General features: G+C 51.3%; 1 protein-coding gene across 5 annotated transcripts in view; it reads left to right on the plus strand.

Annotated features, from left to right (window-relative positions):
* Positions 1-18153, plus strand: part of SYT6 (synaptotagmin 6) — a 57707-nt gene extending 39554 nt beyond the window's left edge. Inside the window, exons 4-8 of one of the 5 annotated variants that reach the window (XR_007126996.1) lie at positions 3639-3759; positions 8203-8374; positions 9558-9708; positions 13527-13595; positions 15185-18153. Coding sequence is in view for 3 of the 5 variants with exons in the window: in XM_047728318.1 (XP_047584274.1) it covers positions 3639-3759; positions 8203-8374; positions 9558-9789 (525 nt within the window). In the remaining 2 variants the exon portion in view is untranslated. Of the gene's footprint in view, positions 1-3638; positions 3760-8202; positions 8375-9557; positions 10909-13526; positions 13596-15184 lie in introns of those variants that run through there. The other 4 variants (XR_007126997.1, XM_047728320.1, XM_047728321.1 and 1 more) reach the window with 4 other exon arrangements.
* Positions 18154-18429: the final 276 nt, after the last annotated feature.

An 18429-nucleotide genomic window follows, 5' to 3' on the forward strand; every position in this document is an offset into this window, starting at 1 on the left:
GGGGCTGAGCTGGGGCCCAGCTTCCCAGAGAGGGAGGTGACTGCCAGGAGATGCTGACTCTGTGTTTGCTTAGCCCCCATCCCTCTATTTACTCAAAAGTAACCGCTTTATTTTCCTTTATCAAACAGGCCAGTCCTCTGCTGCCTGTGTGGGCAGGGGAACAACACCCGCTCCGTCCATTGAGCCAAGGGCATCCAACTTGCGGTCGGGCCCCATGAGGCCCAGTCACCCACGGCAGAAGGTCCTGGGTCCAGCTGCAGGCCCCTTGGCTCCTGTTGTCTCTCTGCCTGCAAGTCATGGGGGCGGATCTTGGCTTGTTTTCTTTACTGTGCATGAAGAAAGGAGTTCACGGTCAGAAGCAGGGACCACAGTGGGGGTAGGGAGCCCCACACCACGCCGTAGACTCAGCACGTGTGCTGCCCAGCTGCCACAGTCCTGTCAAGAAAGGGCACCCCTGCAGAAAAGAGGGGGCCCTGCTGGGTTGGTGTTCCCCTGGAAGGAGCCATCCTTGAGAGCAGTGCGGAGATTGAGCATGTGATTCCCCCACACCCCAAGCCAGTCTCCCGAGTCCAAAACAAATCAGCTCGGACTCCCCCAAATAAGACTGCCCTTGAAAGAGCCACTGTGCATTGTAGGGTGACAGGGGCAGGAAAACCAGCCCCTTCAGAAGGGGCAACTGACATTGAGAAGCACTCCTTCCAGGGCTCTCCTGGCTAAGACAGGGCCTTGTGTTTCAGTCTGTGTTCATGGAGCTCCTCTCACACGTGGCCGCTTCTGAAGCAGGGGTAGGTGTAAAGCAAAGCTAGACCCAAAGGGGCCTCCAGTCACCAGAGGCTAGTGGGAGGGCACGGGGGCAGCAGAGGGGGGACTTGGTAACACCGTGGCTCAGGGGCAGAAGGTGCAGCCAGGGTAGGGGGGAGAGGTGCTCTCCGTGGGCTGGACCCTGGGAGAAGACCCCTGCAAGAAACATAGGATTGTCCATGCCAGGACCGGAGGAGAAACATTCTGGCAAAAGGGACCGAAGCTCCACCAGCCCTGTGGAGCGGAGGGTTGGTGTAGAGGAGTAGAGAGGAAGTGAGGTGAGGAACTAAGATGGGACCCTCAATGCAAGCTAAGACGCAAGCTTCTTGATTCCAGAAGCCGAACAGGGGGAGCCTTTGGGGGTGTTTGAGCAGCAGCCTGGATCCGTAAAAACTGGCACCAGAGCACTCACTAGTCACGCAAGTGGCTTAACTTGGGCAAGCTACTTAACTTCACCAAACAGTCCTTTTCTCTTGTTTGCGGTGGGGATAAGAGCACCTACCTTGTGGGGGCTGTAGTAAGACTCACTGAGATGATTTGGCAAAAGACTTGGCATATGGCAGACACATGACTGAGTCTGAAAGGTTTCTCTAGCTTCGGGTAGGAATGAACCTACGAGGCTTATGAGGGAAATAAAGGGAGCTGGGGGCTCCCTCATGCCTCAGTGCCTTGGTCAGAGGTAGAACTTCCAGCCAGGTGCACCAGGGACCTGCTACATGAGGGGAAGGTTGCACTCCCTCAACACCATGTCACAGGGCCATTTCCTTTGTCTCCCTCCTTAGACTAAGGGACTAGGGGGACAGGAGACACACCGAGGGAGATGGGGACCCTGGCACCTTCTTCAAACTGTACACCCCCCCAAGACCGTGTGTGTGCTGAGGGGGGACTCTATCTCCACAGAGCATGGAGCCAAGTTCTAGAGGAGCCAGGGTCACCTTGAGGTGCTCCCTGGGTGAGCCTGATGGTGCTCCAAGATAAAGTGAGTGGGAGGAATGCTCTCCTAAGAGTCGGGAGTCCAGCTGCATCTCCCACCAGCGATGTAAGCCTGGGCAGAGCTTTGAGACCTGCGTTTTTGAACACTGAGCTCTTCAGCCTGTGAAGTGGAAGGAATAAGGACACTTCCTGCCTCACAGAGTTGCTGTGCACATGAGAGTTCGTGGCTGTGGGTGTCAGCTCACTGGCTCTGCACCGCTGTGGGGTTCTGTGTGCTGGAGGGGGTCCCACCTCTAAGGAGTGTACAGCTCTGCCCCCCTAGCTCCCCTCCTGGGGAGCTGGGGGCGTTCCCCTTCTGCTGCTCTGGGATTCAACGGTGGGGGCAAATAAAAAGACCAAGGCTGAATCTTGCACTAGAGCGAGGGTGGGCACCCATCCCACCTAGAGGAGAGCCCTGGGACCACATGCTCTGGAAGATGGTGAGAGAGGCTTGGATTCATCTGCAGCTGGGGCCAGGTATCAGGTGTTTCTAGGAGTCCTGAATAAGGCGGGGGGGGTTCTTTATGAGAAGAAGGGACAGAAATCTTGGTGTCACCCTTGACTGCTCTCTTTCTCACATGTCGTCTCCTCAGGGAGGCCTGCCCCGGCCAACCCGTCTAAAATTCAAACAACTATGGCCTCCCCTACGAGCATGATGCATCCCCCTTCCCTGCCTTACATTTTTCTCCTCGATACTTTTCACCGTCTAACTTTTTACCTTTTTTCTTGTCCTTTGCCTGAATAAAATGTAAGCTCCACGGGGCAGTGGGGGTGGGGGTGGGGGGAGGGTTGTGTATTTGGTTTTTTTCCCGTATCTCTAGCACGGAGAACAACACTTGCACACAGCAGGTGCTCAGTGAACATTTGTCGATTGACTGAATGAATGAATGAGCGAGCGGATGGCCCCATCCGAAATCAGAGCCCCTCCAAACCCTGCCCTCCTCCTTCACCCAGGGTTGGGGGTCAAGGAGGGGTGCACCAGACCAGCCTCAGAGCCTGGGGGTAGTTTTGGCAACAACAGCATCCTCCTCCATCAAGTGGGGAGCAGGGAGAAGCAGCGCAGCCAAGTGCTGTTTCACCGGACAGACAGACATTCTTGCCCTCTTTGACGTCTACTGAGAAACTTCCCAGGATTGGACTCCCCCGGGGACAGGAGGTGCTATACTCCCTGCCGGGTCATATTCGAGGGAAAAGGACAAGGTGGATCCGAGGCCTGGCACAGACCCGGGATGGGAAATGTACATCTCCTTGCTAGGCAGCATGGCCTGAGCAAGGTCACGATCCTTTGTGCTTTCGTGCCGAGGCCTGGAGGTTAGAGTGCTGGGTGGGTCTCCGGAGAGGCGGGAAAGCTGTCGGGCAGAGGGACTGGTGAGGGACAACTGAGCCTGGGGGCTGGCGGCAGACCTGCAAGGAGAGAGCCCCGGCTGGCCGGAGCGTGTCTCGTGTGGGACACTGTCATGCCCACGGCCAGGCAGGGCCTGGGGTGTGGAGTCAAAGGGGACCAGTGGTTGAGAAGGGCAAACTGGAGGGGAACGGGGCTGGGCCACTCTGGGGCTGCTGGTCTGGAGGCTGCAGCTGAGGGCCAATGGAGGGCAGGGCAGGACCCAGCAGGATGGCGAGGACTGGGACCAGCATCTGAGCAGAGCTGAGAAGGAACGATGCACAGGGCAGATTCTACTGAAGAGGCAACATCATTCTCATTGTCTTTTATTCCCAGTTACTCCCAGCACGGAGGCCAGACCCTCAGGTCCAAAAGACAAGGCACTCTGCCTCAAAGAGCCTTCTCCTAGGTCCCAGAGTGGCCCTCAGCAGCGGCCCTGGGAGCCGTGTGCCCCTCATATGCCCTCTTCTCTGCTTTTTTGCAGGAAAGCGTGGATCTGGGAGAGATCATGTTCTCCCTGTGCTACCTGCCCACAGCAGGCCGGCTCACCCTCACAGTGATCAAATGTCGGAACCTCAAGGCGATGGACATCACAGGCTACTCAGGTACCTCTTCTCCCCAAGTGGCCTGCCAATGGACATTAGCACCTCCTGTCATTTTCCCTTAAAGGAGAGAGAATAAGAAATAAACACATAGGAGAAAACAAACCAAAAAACAAAAACAAATACAAATACAAATACAAAAAATATCAAGGAAAATCTTTCTAGTTACATGAGGCCCCAGAACTTTCAAGGGTTTTGTCAAGTTTGACCGTGCAAATGTTTGTAGGTCCGCACGGCCCTGCGGCAGCCCCACAGATCTAGTCAAGGGGGCAAAGCCCCGGCAAAGCCCCTGCAAAGCCAAGTGTATTTGTATCTGAGTTTTTTCTGCAGGGCTCACGGCCCCAGGCCCTGCACCAGGATTGCTGTTAGGTACAGAATAAGTCCCGTTCTAGCAACTGAGGACATGCTTGGTTGGGGGCCACTGCAGAGACTGATCCTTTCTGTGATTCTGTAAGTCGTGATCCTTTCCATGATTCTATAAGTCGTTGTCAGAGAAGGTATCAGAGTTTTGATATAACAGAGACATTGTTTGAGTCCCAGGAGCCTCCTTTCCCGTCGGCTCACATTAGCCCGGGAAGTGTCCCAAAGAGCAGACGTGCAGAACAGCCTGGGCTGTGCTCAGAGTTGCAAATGTAGGGAAAGGCTTGTTTCCCTAGACCCATCCATCACCCAAGGGTCTCTTCTGATGAAACAGATTTCCAGTGTCAAGCCACTCCAGAGGTGCCGATGTTTCCTTTTATTCATTCATTATTTATTTTCCTCGAAAACCCCTTAGTATCAGCACAGTGACCATAAAGAGGGGATGGTCCAGCTGCAAACCTCCGGGCCCAGGTGTGACCTGGTGTAGCTGGAAGAAGATGAGGTATTAGACCTTGAAAAATTAGGTTTTGGGGGAAGGTAGTTGGAAAAAGCTGAGGTAATATGTGTCTGCTGCCGCTTTGACTCCCTCAGAGCTTCTGCTCCCAGCCCCCCATCTCTGTGCAGCGCTCGTGTCTTCCAGGCCGAAAGCTCCCCAAGGTAGCGTCCACCCTAATGCCACCTTCCGCTGGAGCTCCCACTGCACTTCGGGGAGGACGCCGGGAAGAGCTTAAAGAGCATCTTCCGACGTGTGCAAAGCTCTCAGGCCCCACCAAGTTGGCGTCCTCCAAAAATACAGCCAATGTAGATTTCATTTCAATATCAAAATAAGTGCATGCTGGGGACAGAAATTTCGCTGAGGACTGTCAAGCCTGCTGAGGGAAATAGGATTTTGCAGCCTAAGTCCCCACACTATCTTCTCTGGTGTAATTAAATTGATGTGCTAGAGAGAGAGCTTACGGCAAAGCCACTGAGGTAATCATAACGGCCGTTCCACATCAGAGGGTTGGGGGGAGAGATTTTTCTCACGCTAAATTCTAATCTTCCTCTTGCAATTGACCCTCTTTTCTACGTGGGTTTGGAATCTGCTGTTAAATCTCAGTTTGATTCTGAAAATTCAGGGGTCCTCTTTTTGTCAGGGATTTCTGCCTGTTTGGTTCACAGATGTAAGCAAGTGTCTGGAACAGAGCATGCAACACACTAGGCTTTGGATAAATATATTTTGAGTGAATGAATGAATAGTGCAAGGAGCCTTGTCAGAGGGTGAAACAGTGAGGCATGTGTGCCGGGGGCCTCTCAAACAAGATCTCTTGTTTTTGAGGATGAGTTTGAGGTTGCTGTCGGTCCAGACTTGCTTGGATCTTGGGCTAAAGCAGGGAGTGAGTGGAGCTCACTGCCTGTTCTTGATTTCTATGACATTGACCACCAAACCTGAGGGTCTATCTAGTCTCCTTGATTTTACTAGTCCTGAGTCAATTCTCTAAGCCCATCCACTGGAATGATCACAAAATAATAATAAGGATCAGGACACCGCAAAAGGGTGGTGAGCAACAGCACCCATCTTTTCCACATCTGGTCTTTACTGATTTGAGTCTAGTGGTTTAAAATGTAAACTTTGGAGTCAGACAGACCTAGTTTCAAATCCGAGGCAAGTTCCTGAATCTCTCCAGCCTCCATCTCCCTATCTGTAAAAGGGGATGATGATGATAGATATTCTATAGCATTAGTGGGAAACTTAAAAGACACAAGGTACATAAATCTCAGCACAGTGCCTGGCACATACTGAATGCTGGACTGTGATGGTTCCCATGACAATGGGGTGAAAGGTACTGCCAGGCTTTGTGCCTCCTCCCTCAGCTGCATGGAACATCATAGGCTCTTAGAGAGCAAGCAACCTCCAAGGTCTTACAGAGCCAGCATTCTGCTGGAAGCCACACACTAAGGAACAGTCATCTCTCTGCTTGGCCTCTTGGACAATCACGAGATTGATGGTCTCTCCAAGGGAGCTACACCCACTGAGTTTTATAAATGGATATGCCTCGTAGGAGTGAACAGAGTGGGGGAAGGAAGCTGAGACTCTCCCAGTTGGTGATAAGCCAGTTATCTGCCTAGTGGCCTCTGGGACAGTTGGCTCTGTCATATTTTTCCCAAGCTAGGTGGCATGGGACACCGCTGGGCTGTGGAAATGCATGGAAATGGGCATGGCAAGGGCTGGGAAAGCACTAGGGCAGCCTCAAGCCTGAAGACGCTTTCCAAGGCAGTGTCCACCTTACGGAGTGTAGACATTGCTGTGTTAGTGATGGGTCTTGTAACAAGCTTTCTCCACCTGACTGCTCGGACCTCGACCCTACCCTGGGCATATCCATAGAGAATAGAGCCCTCTGACATCAGAAAGCTGTCTCACAGAGGTTCTAGGAACCCCACCTTCCTTTTTACTGACAACACCCCCGAGAGCAGGGCCTTCCAAATGGGTCATTGGAAACAGCAGGTCGATTAAACACCTCTGCTTAATCACAGTCTTGCCAGCTCCCTCGTAAACCCGAGTGCCCCCGTGGTTAAGGCATGGCTGCCCTGTCATGTTAGTTCATCCACAGCTCCTTTGGGTGTCTGCGGCAATGCCTTCGAGGCTCGAAGTCTCCTCTCACATGTCGTAGTTCTCTCTAGCTTCCCCAGAGCTGGGTGCCTCAGCTGCCCTGTGATCGATGTCCAGGGAGCATGAGGGCCTGGTGGGTGCTCAGCGGCCAGGAGATAGAACCACGTGCCTGGGCCTCATGGCTCCAGGCAGCGGCCGCTCAGCCCACACCCCACCCCCCGCCCTGATGGCTTCCCGGGAACCCTGGCTCCTAGGCAAGAAGGTGTCTCAGTATATCAGCATCTCAGAAGCTGTTATTACCTGTGAGTCACTCTCCATTTCTTGAGCGGTGACGCATAAATAACAATTATGATGGTTCCTGAGACACCTGTGCTATGAGCTACAATAGGTGTCCCTTCACTCGGATGAGTGGGAAATTTCAGGGTAGAAGGGTGACCATGAAACATGTATTCAGAAAGCTAAAGAAGGGACAGGGAGTGGGGCATGTGGAGGCTCAGTAAAAAGCTATCTCCTCTGGCGATGGAGAGGATCCAAGGTCCCACTGGGCAATGAAATGTCACCGGACTGCCCCAAATCTCAGGAACCCGTCTTACTCCGGGCCCCAGCACAGCTCCATCCTCCTCCTCTGCCCCAAAGTGGGCAGGAAACGGCTTCCGGGGAAGCAGAGAGCAGGGTCCTTCCTGATGCCAGCTGGAAATGAGCTTGCTGGGACAATGAGACCCATAATTCCCTTGTCAGGTGGGAGGACACGAACAGCATTCCAACTGTCACCATTCCTTTACTCTGACAGCTGCGACTCCTTGCGTGTCATCGACTTCTGTTTTTACCCCCTCCCCTTATCCTTTGGTTAATAATGCTGACGAACCGGGTGCCTGGGTGGCTCAGTGGGTTAAGCCGCTGCCTTCGGCTCAGGTCATGATCTCAGGGTCCTGGGATCGAGTCCCGCATCGGGCTCTCTGCTCAGCAGGGAGCCTGCTTCCCTCTCTCTCTCTCTCTCTGCCTGCCTCTCTGTCTACTTGTGATCTCTCTCTGTCAAATAAATAAATAAAATCTTTAAAAAAAATAATAATAATAATGCTGACGAACCCCAGAGGAAAGGACTCCAAGCAGGTGAAAGGAAGGGTGCCTTTGTTCAGCTTCACCACCCTTCGGAGCCAGCTGGCCATCACGGAGCTGGGAGGTGGGGCCATGAACCGCATCCCCACAGGCAGGTGTCCTGTCTGATTTGAGGCCAGCTTCACCATTGGTGAAAGTCCATTAGGCATTCTCCCAATAATCCTGAGGTCGCTAAAGACTCTGTGTTTTATGAAGCACGAAGTGTCCTCAGAGACAGGTGTGCTGCATAAATACAAGGTGGTTTAATTATCCTAACAACCCACTGGTACCATCCGATGAGCAACAGTAGGTCCATGACTTCCATCCCTCTGCTGCAAATGATGTTCCAGGACATCTGGTTAACATGCTCCCTTCCCTTCCCATCACTCCCACTGGTGCAGATCCATATGTCAAAGTATCCCTGCTTTGTGATGGGCGGAGACTGAAGAAGAAGAAAACGACCATAAAGAAAAACACTCTAAATCCTGTCTACAATGAAGCCATCATCTTTGATATCCCCCCAGAGAACATGGATCAAGTCAGTCTGCTCATCTCGGTTATGGATTATGATCGGTAAGGTGAGGGTCCCGGAGGGCCATGGTTTCCTGCCTCTCACCCCCATGCCAGGGGCAGTGCAGGGTTTCAGGAGCCCATTGGCCTCGAGTCTGGCTCCACCCAAGAAGGGTGCAGAAGTTTGAGGAAGAGCCTGGATTCCCCTGAGCAGAAGCTCATGCTTTGCTTCCCAGCAGGCCCATTTCCACCCATCAGTTTCCCTGAATGCGCTCCTGCTGATTCCTTTTCCTCCATCTGGCACCAAGTCTGAGCACCTCTCCTCTCCATTTCTGATGCTGCTACCATTCCCACTGACAGACAGCTGTGCAGCCTCCCAGCAGACAGCCTCCATCACTCCCTGACTCAAGTCAGCCAATGCACGGGAGGCTCACCTTCCTTAAAGACCACTTTCTTCGGAACCTGCCCTTTCTTTGGAACCATCTGTGGTTCCTGTTAATCCAGGCCCTTCCCCTGGTTTCTCAAGACCTTCCAGAATCTGGACCCAGCATCATCATCCAACTTCATTTCCTCTTCCTTGCATGGATTTCTTCTCTTCCACTTAGTCAAATTCTCTCTTCCATCAAGGCTGGCTCAAAAATGTTTCCCAACCCCGCGCCAACCCCCGCCCCGAGCCACCATAACACCTCTCCAGTTCACTCCAGCTGAAGGAGGGGAAAAAAAAAAAACACAAAACAAACATGCAGTAAAGCCTTCATGTAGGATTTTTAGCACAAGTTCCCGGGCATACTGGGTACTCGCTGAACATATTTGCGTGAAGACTGATATTCTTGCTGAGTGAGTAAATCACATTCTAACCACTGGGGGTATGGAGAAATGGTGCTTAGAGCAGGGTGATTTATTTCCAAATGCCGATGTCTCGAGTGAGGGTGTGATGTGCTAGCTGAGTCAAAGAAGAGAAAAGACTGAAATTCTCCTGTTCCCTAAAGTCAGGCCATCCGCCCACCATTTCCTGAGATCCCAAAGGCGTTTATAACCTTTTTCTCATCTGTCTGAGTCAATGTCCACCCAAGGAGGCTGGGCAAAGCTTCACAGCCGCTGGTAAGTCTGAGAGACCTTGCCAAGCATCTATTTTCAGAGCTCAGCACTCCGAGTTAGCCCTGCCAGGCAGAATCCCAGACCCCCGGACCTCCCTTTCTGGCAGCATGTCCGGTCACCAGCTCCAGGCCCTTTGTTTCTCCCCCAGAGTGGGCCACAATGAGATCATAGGAGTCTGCCGTGTGGGGATCAATGCTGAGGGCCTGGGCCGGGACCACTGGAACGAGATGCTGGCGTACCCGCGGAAGCCCATCGCACACTGGCACTCCTTGGTGGAGGTAAAGAAATCCTTCAAAGAGGTGGGTGAGGTCGTGCTCGGCCCTTGGCATGTTTGCTGCATGGCCATGCGGGCTGGAGAATGGCAGTCAGCGGCTGTGTGACCTCGCCTGCGTTGCTCCTTCCCAGGGTGCGCGTCAGCGGCAGGAAGGAGGTGGAGAAGGATGGGGGGAGCTGCCTGACAGAAAGCCTCTGATGTTGAGTATATTGAAAGTGACACTGAGTCCTAACTGGAAAATTAAAACCGGGAGGAAGCCCTCCCAGCGGCTCCCCGGTGCCAGGCCCGGAATGCTTTCACAGAACGCCCTGGGCCAACTCGGTCCTCTGGGAGGAAGCCCCACGAGGGTGAGCTCAGAACTTGGCAAGAAATTCTACCCTTGTTGAATCACTATGTTCCCTGAGGCTCTAGCCAGGCCGTCCTCAGGCAGTCTTCATGGCCTCCGTGCGGATGGCCAGAGACGAGATCCTGCTGCCATGAAAGCTGGTTCTCCCACGGCTGGAGAGAGCATGGCTTCAAGGCGTCACGCTCTCTGACGGGATCCTAACAGGGATAGAACACGTGGAGCACTACCCAGGAGTCCTGAGCCCTGGGCTCCAAACTCGGCCCCTTCGGACTTGCTGTATAATCTCCAGCCAGTCATTTCTCTCAGTGGCAAAAGAAAATGTCCCTTCCCGTGATATTTACAGTTGGCTCCCCCTCCACCAAACTCCACCAGTGTGAGATCCTGCAAATTATCATCCTGGTGGCTCCCAGGCCTGCTTTTTCAAAAAGCGTTGGGATGTGGGGGTAGCCAGGCGAGCCTGAAACCTCAATTTGAGGATCTCATACCCCAGTCCATACCCTAAAAAGATAGGTGGTTGTTTGTTCATCCCAGACTTCAAGCCTAGGAAGTCCAGAGGTTAAAATGGGAAAATTGACTAATAAACAAAATAAAGCTTTAACCCTTACACCACATGGCCCCTCAGCTTAAAAGCAGTCACCTTAAAAACAGAGGACTGTGGACCTTTGAACAGCACAGTTCGAATGGTGCGGGTCCACGTGTGTGTGGAATTTTTTTTTTTTAAATAAATACAGAACAACACTGTAAATGTATTTTCTCTCCCTTACAACTTTCTTAATGACATTTTCTTTTCTGTCACTTTATTGTAAGAATACAGTATAGACCTCCTATAACATAGAAAGTATGTGTTCATGGACTGCTAATGTTATCGGTAAGGCTTCTGGTCAACAGTAGGTGATGAGTAGTCTAGTTTTGGGGGAGTCGAAGTCATAGCAGATATGACTGTGTGGAGGGTCAGTGCCCCTAATCCCAGTGTTGTTCAAGGGTTAACTGTAATCCCTTCTCCCGGCTCTGGGACACGAGAAAGGCGCGAGCAGCAAAGCCAGAGGACCTGGCAGCTCTGCCTTCTCTTCTCGGTGTGGCCAGGCCTGTCTCTCCCTGCTTGCAGCGGTGTGAGTGGTCTTAGGAGAGACTGAGGGCTCTGAGGGAGAGAGGGCTCTGGGAGCCAGGCTAACTGATTTACCTACTGCTGTAGGCACATCTTTGGGGTGAGCATGGAGAAGTAAGGCATCCACACAAAGCTCCTGTTCATCGGAGGGCTCCTGGTTCTGTCTTGTAGTTGCCTTGATTCACAGTGGTGAAGCTTGGATGACGGAGACCGGTCCCTCGGCTCTCCAGCTCCCTTCCCCCAAGGGAGCCTCTGCCCCTTCTTAGGCAGAAGGCTCCCTGCAGGGTGTGGGTGAGGCACCCACGACCACCCTCCGACTCCACAGGAGGCAGCTCCTGGAAGGAACCGAGGATGACCTGGGGTCCACCCTCTGTGCCTCACTGAACGCAGGCCTGATTCAACCAATGAAGGGCGCTGTGCCCCCTCCCCCCTCTTAAATCCCTTTGAGATATTTAAGAGTAGAATAAGCATACTAAAATGTTCAGGGTGGTTTAGGGGCAGGGACATGTAAGCTGATGGGCTGTAGGGTTTTAGGCAACTCATTGTCCCCCTCTCCAGGTTCTTGGTTGGTGAATGAGGGGGTCGGCTCCCGTCATCTCTGCTTTTCTAGGAAACTCTGACCCTAAGTGATGGGGTATAGAACCAGTGAGTACTCCTGTGGCACCAGCTCAGAAAGATAACCCTCCCTGTGTGACTGGGCCGCCCTGTCCACACAAACTGAAGCTACCGGCCCATGGCGTCTGGAGTTGGGGGTGTGTGCAGGGAGGCCAGAAGGTGCCGGCCCTCGGTTCCAGAATCACTCTATGGTGAATACAACCTAATTAAGCCAAATAATTGATTCCGACTCCCATTCCTTTGAAAACTCTGACTCACCAGTCCAGACTACAAAAGAAAGAAAGATAAAGTAGAATCAAGCCCTTGAAAATGAATATTTGATGAGACAGTAAAGGGAAAGTAACAGTATATGGAAAACGAAAAGAGAATAAATTGATTTATATCCTTTGGGTTTACTTTTTTCTTGACCTCGCACACCAAGCTCCCGAGCCCGCCCCTCCCCCTCTCATTATCCTACCATTTTGTGCTCAGGGGATCATTTCTCCATATGAAGAAGCTGAAAATGACATTCATCTTGGCAACCTAGGATTTCACCTACACTTTTAGCACCCACAGTTTGAGTATCTTTATAAAACTGCATTTAAAACCCTACCAGGCAGATAGGAAGCAAACCCTCTTTGGGCTTAAGTGATGCTTTGCACTCGAACACCTCCCCCCTCAATCACCCTTAAAGCTCCCATCTTGCCTCCTCAGTTAAGTTCTGGACATTGAACAAGAGCCTTGCTCCTGGAACTTGCTTCTCCCATTCATATCCTACATACAGAAATCTCACTCTCCCGCTCCCAGGAAGATCTATAAATTACACACATCTATAAAGTACTCTCTATTTAAATTATACCTTCCTTCGAGAAGTTTTGAGTGCCGTGATCATTTCTTTTTTATTAATGAGAACAGAGGGCACTCTACTTGCCCACTTGTTTGGGGTTTTAAAATAAGGTTGAGTGGAACAAATGAACTGAAAAGGCATTTTCCCCTGCTGGGATGTTTTTAGTGAGTAGAAATGGATTAAGCCCCAGCGAGCGTCCTTCCCTGGTGGCAGCGGTGGCAGTGGCCCCCTTCCCTCCAGGCACTGCTGCCTGGTGCTGCGTGTTACTGCTATCACCGCACACAGAGCCAAGGCTGACCAGCAGCCTTCTCCAAGGTGTTCTATCATGAATGGCCAAGTGGAGATCAGCTTCCAGAGATTTCAGATCTGTCTGAGTGTGACCCCATTGCAGAACAACAAAAGGTCTTAAGGAACACAGGCGTCCTGGCGCAATCACCTTCCCAGGCGCCAGGGAAGGGAGGCCGAGCTTTTTGATTCAGAGCCACCATGATAAGCCTGCTGGAGTCATTCACCTTCCCGTTGTCCACGAACCCCATCTCCTTCCTCTGTTTTTCTTCACAGAAACAATCAGGGGCTGGCAGGGAAGCCAGCATGCCTTCCGCATGTGTCCTGGATGGACAGTTACGCTCCGCGTGACTTGGGCTATTATAAGAAAAAAAAAAGGTACCCTGTGTGGCCATTTCGCTTTTTCTCCTCTGCACTGGCCTATCAATCAGATTGTTTAAGATCGTTTAAGTGGCATGCTTGATCAGGGGAGAAGCCAGGAATCACTGTGTAACTTTCAGCGGCCCTAAAGGCTGGCACAGAGAAAGTAGACCCCCTAAGACAGAGGTGTGTTAGATGAGAGCACTGGTGACCATCCTGTGTCGCCTTCTGGTTAAGAGGCACTGGAGTCAGAAGTCACCATGGGTTCAACAACCAGGCACTTATTTATTTAAAATATTTCACCAGGGAAACCCTCGGTTGTGATTTCATTCACGTGGACGCTGCAAGCAGAGAGACTGTCACCTGGAGTTAGGAGTAAGTACCCGGTGTGGCCCCTAAGACGTTAGGTTTCCTCTTGCCCCGTGCATCTCCTTCTCCCCCGGCTGTGGCCGGATAGAACCTGGCAGCAGGAGGGAGTGGAGGGAGCACAGAGCTGGGAGTTAGGAGACCTGGTTTCACCTGCTGGCTCTGCCCCTAACTAGCAGTGTCTTGACTTCTCTGTGTCTTGGTTTTGTTATACGTGAGAACTGGACAGTTGAGTGGATGGTGCCCCAGGCCTGCCCCCAGGTCGGCATGCTAAGATTGCTCAGGTCTAGGGCACGTAGTGGTGGTCCTCCTCTGTACCCGATGGCCCAATGTGGGGTTAGTTGTGAAGATCTGCCGGATGGCCTGTACAGGGACACGAAGGGACCAAGCCTGGGGAAGGTGACAGAGGCTTTCTGTAGAAGTGGGAGCGTGGAGATGTCCCGCAGGTCATGGTCTCTCCTCAGCGCCATGGATTTCCAGTAGGAAACACTGGCTGGCAAACATTCTATTCCTTAGGTGGCTCAGCTCTGTCTAGAGACGGCTGTGCTGTGGGGAGCATGGCATCCTTCCCCCTCCCGCCCCCATTCGTGCCCAGGTGCAGAGAGAAGCTTCTACTCAGCCCATCATTCCATCGTGGAGACCCCCAGAGCTCAGGGGCAGCAGAGGAGGCCGTACTTTGTTTCAGAAAGACCACCTCGACCACCTCCCTGACTCCCTCTGGAGCCTTGTCCCACGGGCACCTGGGAGAGGTTTGGGTCTCCTCAGCTCCCAGGAAGGATGGAGTGAACAGTGGACACTGCCTCACTTTGAAGTTACACGGCCCCAAGATGGGTCAAGAATTTTCCTGGGGTCAGATCTTTGCCCAGAAAACAGTGCCCCAGCACAACTGGCTTTTCAGTTAAGGAAGGGTCGAAGGGCTCAGGTGCGGGTCCATCCACTCTCAGCCCTCTTCTTCGCTCTGTTACGCCTCCTTACATCACCCACCTTGAGAGGAGGATCAGGGTGGGGCTGACAGGGCGACCTGTGAGGCAGAAGGCAGGGAATGGTCCTGAGGTGGGGAAGGGCTGCCCGCCTCCTACCCCCAGCTCCTCACAAGGTGGGTGTGAATGCCCACAGGAAGCATTAAACCTGAGAAAGAGAGCTGGATGCTAGAGCGATATCAGGTTTGTAGCTGCACTAACAGCTCCCAGACAAATTGCTAATAATTCATGGACGTGGGTTCTTGGCAGTAAGGGCACATTCTGTAGACGGCCTCTTTCGCTGCTAACATAATCCGATTTTCAGTGTGAAAAATGGCTGAAGCACTCAGAAATGGCCCAGTCATAGCATCTCATTAACACACACATACACACACAGTGGAGAAAACGTTCATTACCTCTGCGGTAGGTCTTAAAAAAAAAAAAAAAAAAAAATCAGGTATTCCAAACTGGAAGCTCTACAGCTCTTTTCCTTCTGTTTTTGCATGGCTGACAGCAAAATCCAAGTAAGCTTATGAAAAGCCGGGAAGGGTGAATTCAGTGCATGGGCCACAGAAGTTTCAAAAGTTGAAATACCAGTCCCCTTGGCCATCGGTAACCAGCCTTCTCCCCTCTCCACAGTGGCAGGGCCGGGCTGCCAGCTTTGACAGCGAGAGCTCGTGCCCGTCTCCGAAACCACCTCCCACACCATGAGCTGTGCAACCGGGCGACACCAACGGGACTCAGCGACGCTCTTTTTTGCACTCGTTCAGCTGTCCAAACACAGTGTTGCGCAGGGGCAGCAGCAGCCGTAGCACGAGTCTTAACTGCTCCTGCGTGGGTCAAGGTCACGACCCTTGTCGTGTGGCCAGACCTGTCTTAGTCTTTCTTGTCTCCCAAGGTGATGTTTTCTGTGGTTTTTCACTTCTTATGGATCTGCTGCCAAGAAGAGAAGGGGGGAAGAGTAGGAGAAAAAGAAGAGTAGAGAGCCCAGAAGCTGGTTCATATAAAATACAACGTAAAATAGTCTTCCCTTCTGGGGAGGTGGTGTGATTTCCTTCAGTGTTGTGTCTCCACCAAGCTCCACAACCCTGGAGGAGAAGGACGTGGGATGGAGTCATGGCTGTGTCTGCAGTAGCCTGCAGAAAGGAGCAAATCAGGCCAAGAGCCTTGACAAAGCTCTAGTTGTGACCCTTGGAAGCTCTCTGCCCCTGTGACACAGACCACGATGCAGACTCCTCGCTCGTCCTACGGTGAAATCACGAGCGCTCCGAGGTGTCCACGCAACTCCGCTGGTCGTGCAGGGCTCCTTGTGTCCCCATCTGCCCCCGCTTCCTTGTTGACTTTCCTCATCATTTGAAAATGTCTTGACTCCTCCTGAGAACTCAAACCCTCTCTTTAGGAACGATTCTGCTGAATCTAAACATGCCGAATGTTTTCTGGCACACCACAGTTAAAGACCATATTTGTTTGAACGCAGGGTCTTTGTTCTCAAAAGTAACCTTCGTTGTAAAGAAGAGAAGGCACACGTGTTTCAGAATGACTTCTGTGTCGTGTGTAGCTTTATGAATTCCGTGAAGTATCGAGCAACTGTGTAAAAATGCCTACACAGATCAAAGAAACACCTGCATAAAATGTTCTTTGGGGAATGGGGTGTTTTAATCCAAGTCACAGCTGGAATCCATCTTTCTGTGAAGAGAATCTTCTCGATTGAAACAAAGCCAGCTTAAGCCTATTTCAGCCCCCTTGACTCTGGGACAGTATTCATCTTAAACTTTAGTTCTATAGATTACTAAGTACTTCAGTGTTTGTTTTAGTGGTAGTGAACGCTTCCCCCCCACCCCCTTTAGATCTCTACCTTAGGCCAAATTCAGTTTAGGAAAAAAAAAAAGTTTCAACTATTCTGTATTGTAATAGTACGTTTCTGTTGAGTTCGTAGTGGTCTCCCCACCAACCACATATAACTCGGTTGATTTCCTCAGTCTATAGAGCCCTGGTAAATTTGTGGAGGTGAGTTTCTACTTTATCTGTGACTACACAATGCCAGCTTCCAGAGTTGTGTGTGTGACTTGCAAGAGGCAAGTCTGCTGAAGAACCCCTTCTTCCACCAGGGGAAGGTCAAGAAGGGAAAAGCTATTCACGCACCTTGTGTCTTAGTCTTTATGTCACATGCTTTAGAAGCAGAAACTCAATAAAGTAACCCTCCCCTTCAGCCAAGTTATCAGGTTTCTCTGCTGATAGAACTGTAGGCACTGTCTTCTACCCAAAGTTCAGATTGGGCGTGAGGATGACCAGGATATTGTGGCCAGAGAAGTTTTCAGCTTAGAGAAGCAAAGGCAGATACACCAAATTCCACTCTGTACTGAGCCTTAGGCTAGGAGTTAATGTGTCATTGGTATAGAGATAGTTTTCTCCCCAAATATCTTGTGATTGAGAAGCCATCCTTGTCAGGCTGTACTGAGCTGGGTCTTCTTTTGAGAGTGAGACAAAAACCCAAAGTCACGACAAGACTCAGAGCAGGCCATAAACTTCATTCTGTCTCTTGACTCTAGACTGACCTTATCAAGATAAGATGGCCATCTCGATCACTGAGCAGAGGCTGTGGGTCCTGCAACTAGGAAGGGGACAGTGGAGTTTCCTGGGTCATGAGCAGCCCAGAAATGAGTGTGAGAGGGTCTTTCCGGAAGTGATTTCAAAACGCATATCCAGCTGCCATCTTCATACCCCTGGACACATGAGGATGACCACTTAACTCTTGGAGGAGGGAGGGTGATCAGTGGAATAGTTACTGCTCTCAGACATCCCTTCTATGTCCAAGCAGCTAACTCACACAAGTGAACCTCCCAGTGGTTTTGGGAAATCATTTCCTGAGCAGATTATAGTCAGCCCCACACTACCTACCCAACTGTTCCCGCTCCCACTGCAGCAGTCTTGGTAAATTTCTACGGACTGGGAAGCCCACCCCAGGGAGGCTCTTGGCTCCAGGAGCCCCACCCCCCAGTGTCTTCTGGGGGGACTAGTCCTCAACCCAAAGCATGAATGAACCTGAATGTCTGTAAACGTCATTATCTAGCCCAATACTTCTTCCTCGCAGATGAGAGTAAAATGAATTACAAGTTTCAGAATAAAATGAAATACAAAGTCGAGTCATTTGTTAGCTTCTCTGCCACAAGAAGCCTTTTTCTTGGGTTGGTGTTTTGAGCTTTGCTGAAGTCATGATAACCAAGGCCTTTTGCATATTGATGTTTTTAAAAAAAAATGCCAAGTTCTCTTCTTTATTCAGCAGTTTTCTGGGCTGAAAGATGCCCTCCCTTCCTTCGCATACTCAGGATATTAATTAATTGCAACATCATTTAAATAATTATGTTGTTAATTACCGCTTCATGTCTCCCGCCCTGTCACAGCCTGGAGTTTTTCTTCAATTAAATCTCTGTGTCTTGCCCATTTCTCTTGTCATCGTATGTTCCTGAGGCTCAGCCGTCCGCATACACATAGGACACTGCACAGCTTTTGTCTTTAAGCGTTGTTTCCCATAGATAACCAGTTGCCTTCCATCAGAGCTACCGTGGAAGGCTTGTTTATTTTTTGTGCTGCCCAGAAAATACCCTCATACCCCATGAAGCTAAAATCCACCTGTGTTCTGCCAGGCTTATGGCTCGCAGAGCATTTGGTGCGCAAGGCTGTGCTGTTTCCTAGCTGTTCAGCTCAGCGAGCGGCCCCTCCAGATGCCCAGGCTTCTCTAGGGAAGCGGGATGCACGCTCATCGCCGGAAAGTGCAACACTTCCGCCCACCAGGGGAGGAATCCCGCTAACTCTCATAAAACACCACTTGGCCGAGTGAGGAGAAAAATCCTGCTACAGACTTGAACATTTAAAAAGAACATTCT

This window comes from Lutra lutra, chromosome 4, assembly GCF_902655055.1.
Source record: "Lutra lutra chromosome 4, mLutLut1.2, whole genome shotgun sequence".
Lineage (NCBI taxonomy): Eukaryota > Metazoa > Chordata > Mammalia > Carnivora > Mustelidae > Lutra > Lutra lutra.